This window comes from Lagopus leucura, unplaced genomic scaffold (genome assembly GCF_019238085.1).
Source record: "Lagopus leucura isolate 7727_CA_CO unplaced genomic scaffold, USGS_WTPT01 Super-Scaffold_100015, whole genome shotgun sequence".
NCBI lineage: Eukaryota > Metazoa > Chordata > Aves > Galliformes > Phasianidae > Lagopus > Lagopus leucura.
The window spans coordinates 6,410,923-6,422,301 of NW_024962269.1; the positions used below are offsets into that span (position 1 = coordinate 6,410,923).

Below are 11,379 nucleotides of genomic sequence, written 5' to 3' on the forward strand. Positions count from 1 at the left end.
GTAAATTACTTTGAAGGCACGTAAGAAACGCAGGTACAAATGGGCTCCCTGACTTCAGCTCAGGTTCAAACATTTAACGCTTTTCATTTTAGAGGGTATTCACTGTAAATAGCGGGCAGACAGCTGATCCGATCCGGGATCTTGCCAGCACTTCGAGTCCAGACGAGAGGCTGAAGCGGGCCCGGCTCCACGCCGCACACGGCAGGCGCTCAGCGCCGCAGCTGCTCGGCTCTTCCGCCGGACTGCGCTGCCGCTGCCGAGCCGCGGATCGCGCCCTGCGCTGCGCGAACGGCGCCACACAGCGCCGCCTCGGGCCAACGGCGCACGCGCGCCGACTCCGGGACGCTGCGTGGCGCATGCGCAGAGCGCCCGCCTCGAGACCGTGCGCTGCCGCCGTTGCCGCCGGCGGGCGGGCGGCGCCTGGGCCGCACCATGCCGGGAGGGAGCCCGGCGGCTGCCGAGCGGGCGCGGGGCCGCGGGCGCTAAGGCACGTCGGGGGAGCATGGCCGAGTCGCCGCGCGAGGAGCCGCCCGGCGGGCCGGAGTCGGAGGCCGAGCTGTCTCAGCGGCTGGCCCTCATCAAGGCCCGCTCGTATGGCAGTACGGCGAGCGTGGCGGCGCCGCTGGCGGAGCGCTACGTGGAGCACCGGCTCAGCGCCGGGGACACGCTGCAGGGCATCGCCCTCAAGTACGGCGTCACGGTAAGGCCCGCGCGGCGGCGGCTCTGTCCCGGCACGGCGGGGAGGCGGCACTGGTCGCCTTTCGGTGCCACGGCTGCGGCGATGGGGAATCCGCGCTGGCAGCACGCTGACCACCGCCGCGCTCTGCTCGGATTGCAGAGAACGGGGATTACATTTTGCCTTCAGAAAGCGCGTTACGCTGATACAATGTGCTGGCTGCGGCCGAAAGATTTTCTCCCGACAGCTTCAGGCCCAAATGCTCCCCCTGCTCACCTGACTCCCGGCCGGCTCAAAAGCGCTGCTGTTTTTGCATCCCCTAGAAAGGAGAATGCATCCCCATGGAACGCGTTAAAGGCTTCTCCCAGCCCAGTCCGTGAGGTTTACCAGCAGCCCCTAACAGCCCGGGTTGCTCCCTACCTCACCGACCTCCCCACGCACGTGAAGCCCTGCAGGCTGTCAGCATTTCAGTGGTACCAATGTGCACAACTGCATGGGCTGAAGCACAGCCAGCAGTACAGTGCAGGCACACAGTGAACGTCACTTTCACACCAGCTGCAGAGAGCACCTTCCAGCTGGGCTCTCTCCAGAGGAGGTACAGTGCAGTCCCAAATTAGTAGGTTGAATATAATGGGTTTCCTTGCCTTCCTCTAGCTCCAAAAACTGCTGAGGCTTCAACAGTATTCAGCCTTCGTTGTGAAAAGGTTTGAGGAACTTTTGACCAAATCTCATTAACGGCATTCTTGGCATTTGCAATTTATATAGGCATACATTAAAACAAAGTTTTGTGGAATACCAAGGCAAGCAAAGTAACATTATCTTACCAATTAAAAAAAATATTTTGGGTAGCATTTTCCATACTGAAGTCTCTGGGCTAAATGATTTAGTGATGTTTTTATTCAGAAGTATATTTGCTCACTGCACTAAGTAGAAAAATTATATGCACGGATTATTAAAGCAGTTTTTAGAAACTATGCTGAACACTCTATGGTTCCCTCTCAGCTGAAATAAAGTTGTGGATCAGACCTGTCCCATCTGAAGTGTTTAATTTACAGACAATAACTTTGTACTATGATGTGTTAATAAACTTTTGCTGTTCCAATGACACATTTCAAATATAAATGCTGGTTTTAAGATCTCATTTGCTGTTTCTTTGTTGTTAGTATTTTTGCCTAGGAAACCAGAGCTGCTTCACTGTAGGCTCCAATTCAGAAAGGTTAAACTGATATGGAATCTCCCTCAGGGTACTGCCAAGTTAGCTGCCATCAGTCATTTGTTATTGCTCTAATGGTTTCATCCCAAGGTATGAATGCATGCAAACAAGCTGGCTTTAAACAAAATGAAGGCTCTTACATGTTCACACAGGGACAAGGACCGACTTCCTCTGAGGACCACTACACTGACTTCCTACACCCTGTATAGTTGTCTAAGACTAAGGGGCGCTTTGCAGCATCACAATTAACTTAGGCTGTCACTGCCTCCAGTATTACTGTTGCTGTAAGTTTCTCCATGTGGTTTTCCTCAAAGGGAGTTACTTCGTAGCAGAAGACATCCTGTCCAGTGCCTGAGATGCCATGACACATAAGCAATTTGAGATGGATGGAAAGAACATTTTAGAGAGATAGCAGCATGATTTGTTTGGTCTCATCCCCTGCTGCCCTTCACCTTTTTTCCCCCAAATGCTATTAATCTTGCATGGCTGAGGTTCGTGAGATATTCCTTTGAACACTTAGGTAATCTGGGAATTAATAGCTCATGTGTTTAGTATCATATTTATGGTTCACATGGAGTACCACTTTGTGTCTTACAAAGGGATCCCTTTTAGTGGGGTGAGAAGGATGAAGTCTACTTGTTTTGCTGTGAAGCAGTTTTGATGAATTCAGCACCAGTTTACCCATTAGTGCTGCTTCAGTTACATTAAGAGAAAAGGCTTTTGCTATTGTAGATCTAGCTAACAAATCAGTTTCCTTGCACAGAGAAAACTGGTGTTAAATTCTGTTCTCCAAACACCTATGAATGCAGAAGTTACAGTTGGAGAATATAGCACATTGTTTTCAAGACTCTAAAATGATATTTGAGAGACATATTTCTTATTACATTGTTACTAATGCAGATACGCAGTCTTTTTCCAAATGTCACCAGATAGTATTTAAAGGGTATTACAGGAAGAATTAACCAGGGATAGTGTTGCAGTGAAGGGGGATAGAGAGCAGCAGTACAATGCATTATTTAGCACCTGCTGAAATACTGGCTCCCTAGTCCCCTTGTTGAAGGAATCAAAGGTTAAAATAGAATGTTTCATCTTATTTTCAGAGAGGAGCTCCACTTAGCATTTTAAATGCGAGTTTTCGGTATCCTTCAAAAAAACACTATTGACTTTTAAAAGTGTTGAAAATAAACATTTAAGTTTGCATCTGATGCTATTATGAATCTTGTTATTGAGCCAGGCAAAGCTTCCTTTATGGCATTCTGATGGTACTTTGCTTGGGAAAGAGCTGGGAGATATGCCCTATACTACGTAAGGTGCACTAAAGATAGTTTCTAGTCTTTTTTCGTATGTAAACAAAAGCAGTCTGGCCAGAGCAGACCATGTGGAAGCTCTTTACACCTTTCTCCTACATTTTCTTCTCAAGTCTGCTATGAGGTAGAGCACATTCAGAAGACGCAGATTAGCATCTCCACTGCTTTCCACTGGTTTTAGACTGCTTCCCCCAGTAGCATCTTCAGTGTGAGAAAGGAACTGGTTTAACACATCAACTTCTCTTCCCATTGGGAGGGACACAAAGCAGTGGCAGAAAAAATTTAGAAGAGCTTAAAAATGGCAAGCATAAGATAAACAGAGCCATTTTTCATTATCCATTAGTAAACTCAAGATGCTGCAAACTCTGAAGGAGTTCACTCTGAAGGAGTGAATGGCTAGTGTTTGCAGCCCTCCGCATTTGTTTCTGGGGAAAAATGTAGCAGTGAAATTCCTATTATGACAAGACTTAACAGTTTTTATTCTTACACAATTCCACTCCTTTTAGTTTAATATGGAGGTATAACACTGCTGCATTAGAGGAATATTTTCACTTGTTGCTACATTTGTTTTCAAGCAGGTTTTATTTAGAGTGCGTTTATCACTGCAGCATAATCGTGATTACGGGTCCCTGCCTATTGCAGTCACCAGGGGACTAGGACTTTTCCTGGTAAAGTCTTGAGCTCAAGTTATAACAGAAGTCATTTAATAGTGTACAGTCTTTCCTGGTGCAAAGATTGCAGTTGAGAAATAGAAAGTCAGCTTAGCTCACTGACCTGAAAGGAAATTTTGATGAGTGAAAACTTAATATTCTTTGTAAGGAGGCAGTAATAAGCACACATTACAGCCTGTTCTTTGTAGAGCAACTTGAGGTGCTATTATGAATTCAGTTAAGTACGGAACAGTTGAGGTTTCATACACATTACTGCTGATAAGGATGTGTCCACTTCATTCTTCCTTCTGCTATGATGTAGCATTTGCTGATGAAGGTTATGGAGTGTCGTGAGTAAAAGTTGCATAGATAATAGCGAAGTTACGTAGTGGTTCATATGCATTCTGATGTAGAAGTGTTTGTTAATCATGCCACAGAATTCAGTTTAATGGAGACGCAGCATGTAGTCTATATAGCTGTAGTGCATATTGCTTACAGGGCCTTTATCCTTTTCCCAACTCCTCACTGAAACTTCAGCTGAAATCTGAACTTATATCAGCTATGGAGAAAAATTGGCATGCATGAGGCATATACTGCTCTCCCAGCGTTTGTAGCGCTCCCTGTTCTTAACTAACATCCTAAGAATGTTTGATTTAACTATCAACCCCTTGTTTGTACTATGCATGCTTTTCACCAGAATGGTTTCCCTGTAGCAGCTGTTAGCAGTTCTGAGCCTTGCTTTAATGTAAATCCAAACCAGCAGCCCCTCTGCTTTTCCCTAAATGTTCATGTGAGCCTGTAATGAGATTGGAAGACCATTTGAGAAACACATCTTCAGGTAGTACAAGACTTCTGGGAGGACCAAGTGTGGCATCAAGTCTGTATGCAAAGGAAAAGCTAGAATGTTGAATCTCTAAAGTCACTTTGAATGTGAAATAATCTTTTTGAAATCATTCCTACTGCTAAGTGTAGTCCTACTGGAAGTAGAGGTTACTGTAGCACTTCAGAAAGGCAGCATTTTATGCTTCACCAAAACCTAATCATTTACATTTTTTCCTATCTTTTTCAGATGGAACAAATAAAGAGGGCAAATAAACTGTTCACTAATGACTGTATATTTCTGAGGAAAACCCTGAGTATTCCTGTTATATCAGAGAAACCGTTACTGTTCAATGGACTTAACTCATTGGAGTCTCCTGAGAATGAAACAGTTGACAGCTCCCCTTCTTGTGAAGAAGGGCTAGTGACAGTTCAGGAAGAAAGTAGTTCTTCTCCCAGTCCTCAAGAACCTGACAATCAGCCCACTGCACCGGAAGAACTGTCTGCCAAAGATTTTCTTCAAAGATTGGACTTGCAGATTAAGTTATCCAAACAAGCAGCCAGAAAACTAAAAGATGACAGCGTCAGGTAAATGCCACTTTCAGTATTAAGCACCTTCATTTCATCCTAGAAGCTTTTCGGTCTAAACTGAACCCTCTTTGTGGGTGCATCTCAGATAGCAGCTGTTGTTTTGTCCACAGCATGCCTACACTATCATCATGCACAAGACACATATGCAGTACACCACTAGCACGTGCCTTGACACGATGGCTGGAGGCTGCCTTAATATGCATTGTTCACAGAATTTCAGTACTAATACTACCCTATGAAAGCTATAGTGCCAGATGTCTTGTCCAAGATGTCTTGCAATGTAAGTAGGCAACTCATTGAGCAAACCCAGTTTGCTGTAGAGTACTAAGCCAAAGCCTACATGGAAGCTGACACAGGAAGCTGTTTCTCCTGTCCCAAGCTAGCTCACAACATGCTCCACACTGCAGTTTCTTTCACTTAACAATCTTACCTCCTTTCCCTATACTCCCCCCCCTTCGTGGATCCAGCTATGTAGACTTCTTCAGTATTTTCTATTGCAACCAGAAGTCCCTATGTATTTTAATCCTAGAAAATCCTTTTAACATTTGCCACAGTGATAGCATTTCCCATGACAATAACACAGGGAACCCCTGCAGGGAACTAGCATCACTTCTCTTACTATGGGATCTGGAGAGAGGTTATGCGAGCAAATACATACTTTGCTTTTGCAAATTGTTTAATGCAGAGCTTCCATCATCCCAATTCACTTTCAAATACTGATGCCTTCAAGGATCAAAGCTGTAGAGCTTAGAGTCCTTTTTTGTTTTTTAAAAAAAAAGAAAAAATTAGGTAAAGGGTCATTCCAGCAACTTAAGCTTCAGTTACTGGGAAAAATTGGAGGGAAACAGTATATTGAATTTATTAATTGGACAAGTCTCATTTGGGAAAATACCACATAAGACAAACAGGAGAATGGAATTTGTTTTCTGTTGCACTCCACGCACACGCAGCTCGCCACTGCTGGATAGAAAATGGATACAATAGAACAAGTGACATTACTGAGAAAGTCTGCTTCTGCTTGCAGTTTTCTATCTGTTTCAAAACTTCAAGTCAGAACTTCTCACCATACTCATAATCCTGATTTAGTAGATGTTCTAACATACCAAGTCACTCTTTATACTCTTTATTGCTTAATGTAACCAAGAATTCGTGCGTATACACACACCAATTCTGATCATGCTTATTTGGTATCTTTCTGAGGTACAGGTATCTGTTTCAGTCTCCTGCTACATAGAAGACTTTTGGTGATTTTTTCTTTAATCTTAACTCTTGAACTCAGTCCTTTAAGTACTCACAAAGGAATGGGGTATATTAACTTCTAAATTTAACTTCAATAGCAATGCAAGTAGACAATTGCCAGAGAATATAGAATATAATCTACTCAATTTGTGCTCACTGCCTTTCACTCCTAGAGTTTATGGAAGCATATAGTTAGATCTATATTTAATACTCCTTTTACTGGGGAGTTTCACTAAGCATCGTAAAATGGCTTAGGTTGGAGGGGATCTTACAGATCTAGATCCAGCCACACTGCCATGGGCAGGATTGCCAACCCCTAAATCAGTTGTCCAGGGCTCCATCCAGCCTGACCTTGAATGTCATCAGAGATGGGGCATCCGCAGCCTCTCTGGCAAGAAATTACTGCTTAGGAATTCTCCAAGCAGGCATATTGACCCATGGTGCAGCTCCATGAGCAGCCTAAGGGAGTAAGGCATGTTTTGGGGGGCAGTACTTTTACAGGAGACCAAAAGGAATGCAGTAGTTATTAAAAGAGTTATTTGTAGTATGTAGTGAACTCATGTAGTTACATTTCAGGAAAGAATATCTATTATTTACTTCTACCTACACATGGCAGAAAAGCAGCTTGTAGTTTAAGGATATGCTAGTGCTTCATCTTGCTATTACATATGTCTCAGGATGCTGAAAATGAAATTAAGCTCAGCAACACTTTTTGTATCAAACAGTTGACAATCTAATACAATCTCTTTGTAAGATACTTAATATTTTAGGGTAGTGCAGTAGGCTAGAACACTAAGGCCATCTGCTGTGCTTCTGGGATGGGTCCTGTCTTTCTGCAACTGCATTTTCAGTGACAGATTTTGGAAACGCTGTAATAGAATACAGCCATTCTAATCATTATGGCTTATATGAGCCAATGTAATTAACCAGCATGCAGCACTGGAACAGAACCTTATGTTGTTATGTGCTCAGTTGCCTAGAGCTAAGAGTAAAAAAGATTTGAAATTTGTAACAAGTTCAGTTATTTGTCCAATAATTGCTCACCATCGTTAGCCATCAGCTAAGAGAACAGATAATTCAAAGGAGGATACTTGTGAAGAACCACATTTTCAAGTTTGTAAAAGCTGAGTTCATGAGCTTAGATTGCTGTCTTGTTTGTGTGGATGTTTAGAAGCATCTAAAGGTTGAATTCAAGTTTACTTGCTCATTTGCAAGTGTGCTCAGTCTTACAGATGTAGTTATTAGTGTGCTTCAGGCCATAACAACATGCAATAGCTTGCAGCAGGTCTCCTGTGCTTGCATCCTGCTGGGTTAAGTGGCAACAGCATACAAGAAGAGACAGCACTACAAAACATTGTAATGTTTTGCCATTTCTTCTCCTGAAAGGGGACGTTGCAGTGACTTATCACGTTGCTATTTTAAGCATCTTAAAGTGAAGGAAGAAAATTGTTCAGTTGTTAAACATATGCACACTGCCTTGTTGCTTATGGCCCTGGACCAAAGCTACTGCTGTATAATCTTCCTTCACGTAAAGCTTTTTTTTGTTTTTAAACCGTCTGTAATAAGTCGCATTTACTATATACAGGTCTAAAGATCTGCAATAGTAGTATTTCACAGTTCTGCAGCCTGAAATAAAAGGCTGGAAGCTGTTCTAACCCTTATCACAGTATACCTGAGCCTTGGTCAGAAGATTTTTTCCCCCCTGCGTTGGTTCAAGCAATCCCCTATTTTATGTCCCTGCCACATACAGGAATCTCTCAGAGTTGGCTGTGACCCAAATGCCAGTCTTGTACCAGAGATGAACAGCTTGGACTAGTTTTGTGGTCTTGTTACTTTGGTAGGCTAGTTTATTTGATTCTGCCATCACCACACAGCCCTGCAGTAACTACATGTTAACCAAAACCTTGCTTTCTCAGAGGCTTAATTTTTTCAACAAGTTGCATCAAGATAAAAGCAGTATCATAAGATGATTTTGGCTGCACTACTCAGAAAAAGGAAAGGATTGGGAAAATGAGCATAATTTACTAAGCTGCTTGAATTGTAGCTAATGATGTTTAGAAGTACCACGAAAGTCTGCACGATGGAGTTTGGTATAGTTTGTGCTATTATTGGGCTATGTGAATAACCTTATCTTTGCATGCAGGCACATGCAACACTAAAAATAAATCCTGTGAGGCTCACAGTGCAACAACTGAGAAGTCTGTTCTCACAAAAGCAGCAGAATTGGCAGCAGCTCTAAAGTTATGTTACTGAACTGTTCTTGAAGATATACTTCCGAAAAAGAGTGATCTCCAGAGTGGTCACCATGTTTGAATTAGCACTGATCATTGCACTGCATTGCTTTCATACAAACTTTTTAAAATAGCAGTATAATCAAGTAAAAAATAAGCAGATTGAAGTTTCCTGAGAATTTGTAATAGCAACACTACTTTGGTATTTGCAGTCATTACACTAGAGATGGTAGGCAACTATTTTCTGCTAATAAAAATCAGAGCAATCAGTCTAAATGTTGATAGGTACACAGGGTGTATACATTAACAGATTCATTCAGGAAATATCCTTGCAGCAACAAAACACAGATATGGCTACAGCTCTGATGGACTGCTCCCATCATGGCCTTGTTTGCCCCATTCCACATCCTCTGCCACTCAGAAGGCAGTAAGTAAAAGTAGACTTTTTTTAAAGAAAGATGGAGAGCAACAGTGCTGGAACTTCAGCATGCTTCTACTTGTTTATCCTTCATACTAGTGCCAAATAAGAAATACTGTATAGAGTCATTGAACTGTACATGTTCTGATGTTGAACTTTTTCAGCTTTACTTACTATCAACTTTCTGTTCTGAAAATAATGGGAATTCCAGACATACATAAGGAACAGTAGCATACAACAGTGTTATTCTTATTAGGAAATGCCAGTCTCATCTATTTTGACCCACTAGGAAAACTGGCTATTTGCATTTTTGTGACAACTTTACTGCTGAAGCATGATATCTGTTCCTAATCTGATGCTTATGATCGTTCTTTTTCTAGAGAGGAGGAGAATGAGGAAGGTCCCTATGCAACTTCTTCATATCACCAGTAGAAGACAGATGTGATAGCCTGAAAACTTCCCATGAAATCAGTTCTTAAAGAACTAAGTGGTCAGTAATTCAAAAAAGTCTTTTGGACTCATCGTCATGATGTACTTTATATAAATCATGAATGGGTAATTGCACTGAAATTGACCTCTTCTGCCTTCCGTAGGTTAATGTCCTTATGCTATATCAACAAAGGGTTTAAGCCTTCCAAATCTAGCAATGGCCTTTATGCCCCTTCTGTGCAAATTGTAGCATGGTAGCAACAATATATCCTTGAGGTCACCCTTTAAGCAGGATGTTGATCTTTAGTAAAGATTTTGTAAATACTTGTTAAAGTGAAATTTGTTTTAAGTATTTAAAATGTTAAATAAGTTCGCTTGTAAAAAATCAAATGAAAATTTACTTACTCTGCAGACACAGACAAGTTTGCTGTGGAAGCTGTGTCTGCTTCAGGGCTGCAGAATTTGCCTCTGAACTGTGTGTCTGTGTGGTTATAAGAACACTGGTTTATTGCTTGAGAGGGGTATTTGACTTGTTTTGATTAGTTAAGGTCTTTATCATTAATGAACTGTCTGCAAACTAGATTTTTGCTAGTAAAATGGAAGAGTTACAGCGAGAGAGTTTTCCTCTGTGAAATACAGCATTGGAATATCAGATGTGTGTTCTTGTGTGATACATTGTGTGGTTTTAATTTAATAAATAAAGAAATTCCAGTGTGTTTGCTCATTATGAAGTCAACTTGATTCCAGTCTGGCTTTTGTGAAGAATGACTTGTCCAATTACATTATCTGTTAGATGCTAATTCCATGGCAAATAGGGTCCCATATATAAAGCTCTGCTCTATGTACTAGGAATTTCTTAACCCATGTGTTTACCGTTTATGAGAAATATTTACTGCTAATGAGACTCCTAATGACTATTTGATCTATGAGTTGTACAGTCAACCAAAACCTTTCATTAAAGTTAACAATAAACACTGGCAAGCCTTCACTATTTTAAGTATTCAGGTATGCAGATAGACCCACCTGATCTCAGGAAGACGGAGTGCAGACCACATTCAGTCTTTGTCCTGTAGCTGAGCAACTTCTTAATCATACTAGATTTTTTTCCTTAGTCATTTAATAAGCTTTACAAATCTTTTCAGTGAAGAATTGCTGCATCCCTGCTACAACAGATGCTATTTCTTTATTAGCCTCCAAAGCCACTAAGACTAGAAATAAGCCACACCAAAAAAACCCCAAACAAAAAATTCCCATACACCTTGAAATAAAATGTGAATTGGTATTCCCACAGAGCTTACAGTAATTCACACCCAGCAAACTCATTCAGGTTCTCTCTTAACACTGACGTTGTATAAATTTGCACTGTCATACAAGCTACCAAGAAACTAGGGAACTTTAGAGTAAAGAAAAAGAAAGCACTAGCCTTTAAAGAAACCAGCGATAGAGCTTTAAAATCAATTACAAAAATTGCAGTAGATATTTGTGATTGTCGCTTAGAGACGCTCATTTCAGCTGTTGTCAGTTAGCTCCAGTAGGACATTCCCAGAGCCAGAATAAACTTTTTCAAAGAAGTCCCAGTTTAAGGTCTGGAAATATTTTGTAACCTTTCAGAAAAAAAAATTAAGCTCTTCCTTCTGAAGACTTGCAGTTCCAGTACCTTCTCCTGTCCAGCCCACAGCACTGAGGCACTTTGTCAAACGGGTCAGAAACACAGGCAGGCACCATCCCCTCAGGTTTCGGTCAGGCCTCCAGCTGAGGCCACAGCAGCGCCCCGACTGACCCACGAGGCTTCTTCTCACAGGAAGC

At 42.0% G+C, this 11,379-nt stretch overlaps 1 protein-coding gene across 1 annotated transcript; it reads left to right on the forward strand.

The window, feature by feature from the left end:
* Nucleotides 1–502: 502 nt before the first annotated feature.
* Nucleotides 503–10,309, forward strand: LYSMD2 (LysM domain containing 2). The gene is made up of 3 exons (XM_042876147.1): nucleotides 503–700; nucleotides 4,916–5,253; nucleotides 9,525–10,309. Exons 1-3 carry the CDS (start codon nucleotides 503–505, stop codon nucleotides 9,574–9,576), a joined length of 588 nt encoding a protein of 195 aa, XP_042732081.1. The 3' UTR covers nucleotides 9,577–10,309.
* Nucleotides 10,310–11,379: the final 1,070 nt, after the last annotated feature.

Bases quoted from the DNA above. Each gene is read 5' to 3' on its own strand.
- LYSMD2 (XM_042876147.1), top strand. From the start codon at position 503: ATGGCCGAGTCGCCGCGCGAGGAGCCGCCCGGCGGGCCGGAGTCGGAG. The intron at 701-4,915 runs GTAAGGCCCGCG...TATCTTTTTCAG, and splicing joins CCCTCAAGTACGGCGTCACG to ATGGAACAAATAAAGAGGGC. The intron at 5,254-9,524 runs GTAAATGCCACT...TTCTTTTTCTAG, and splicing joins CTAAAAGATGACAGCGTCAG to AGAGGAGGAGAATGAGGAAG.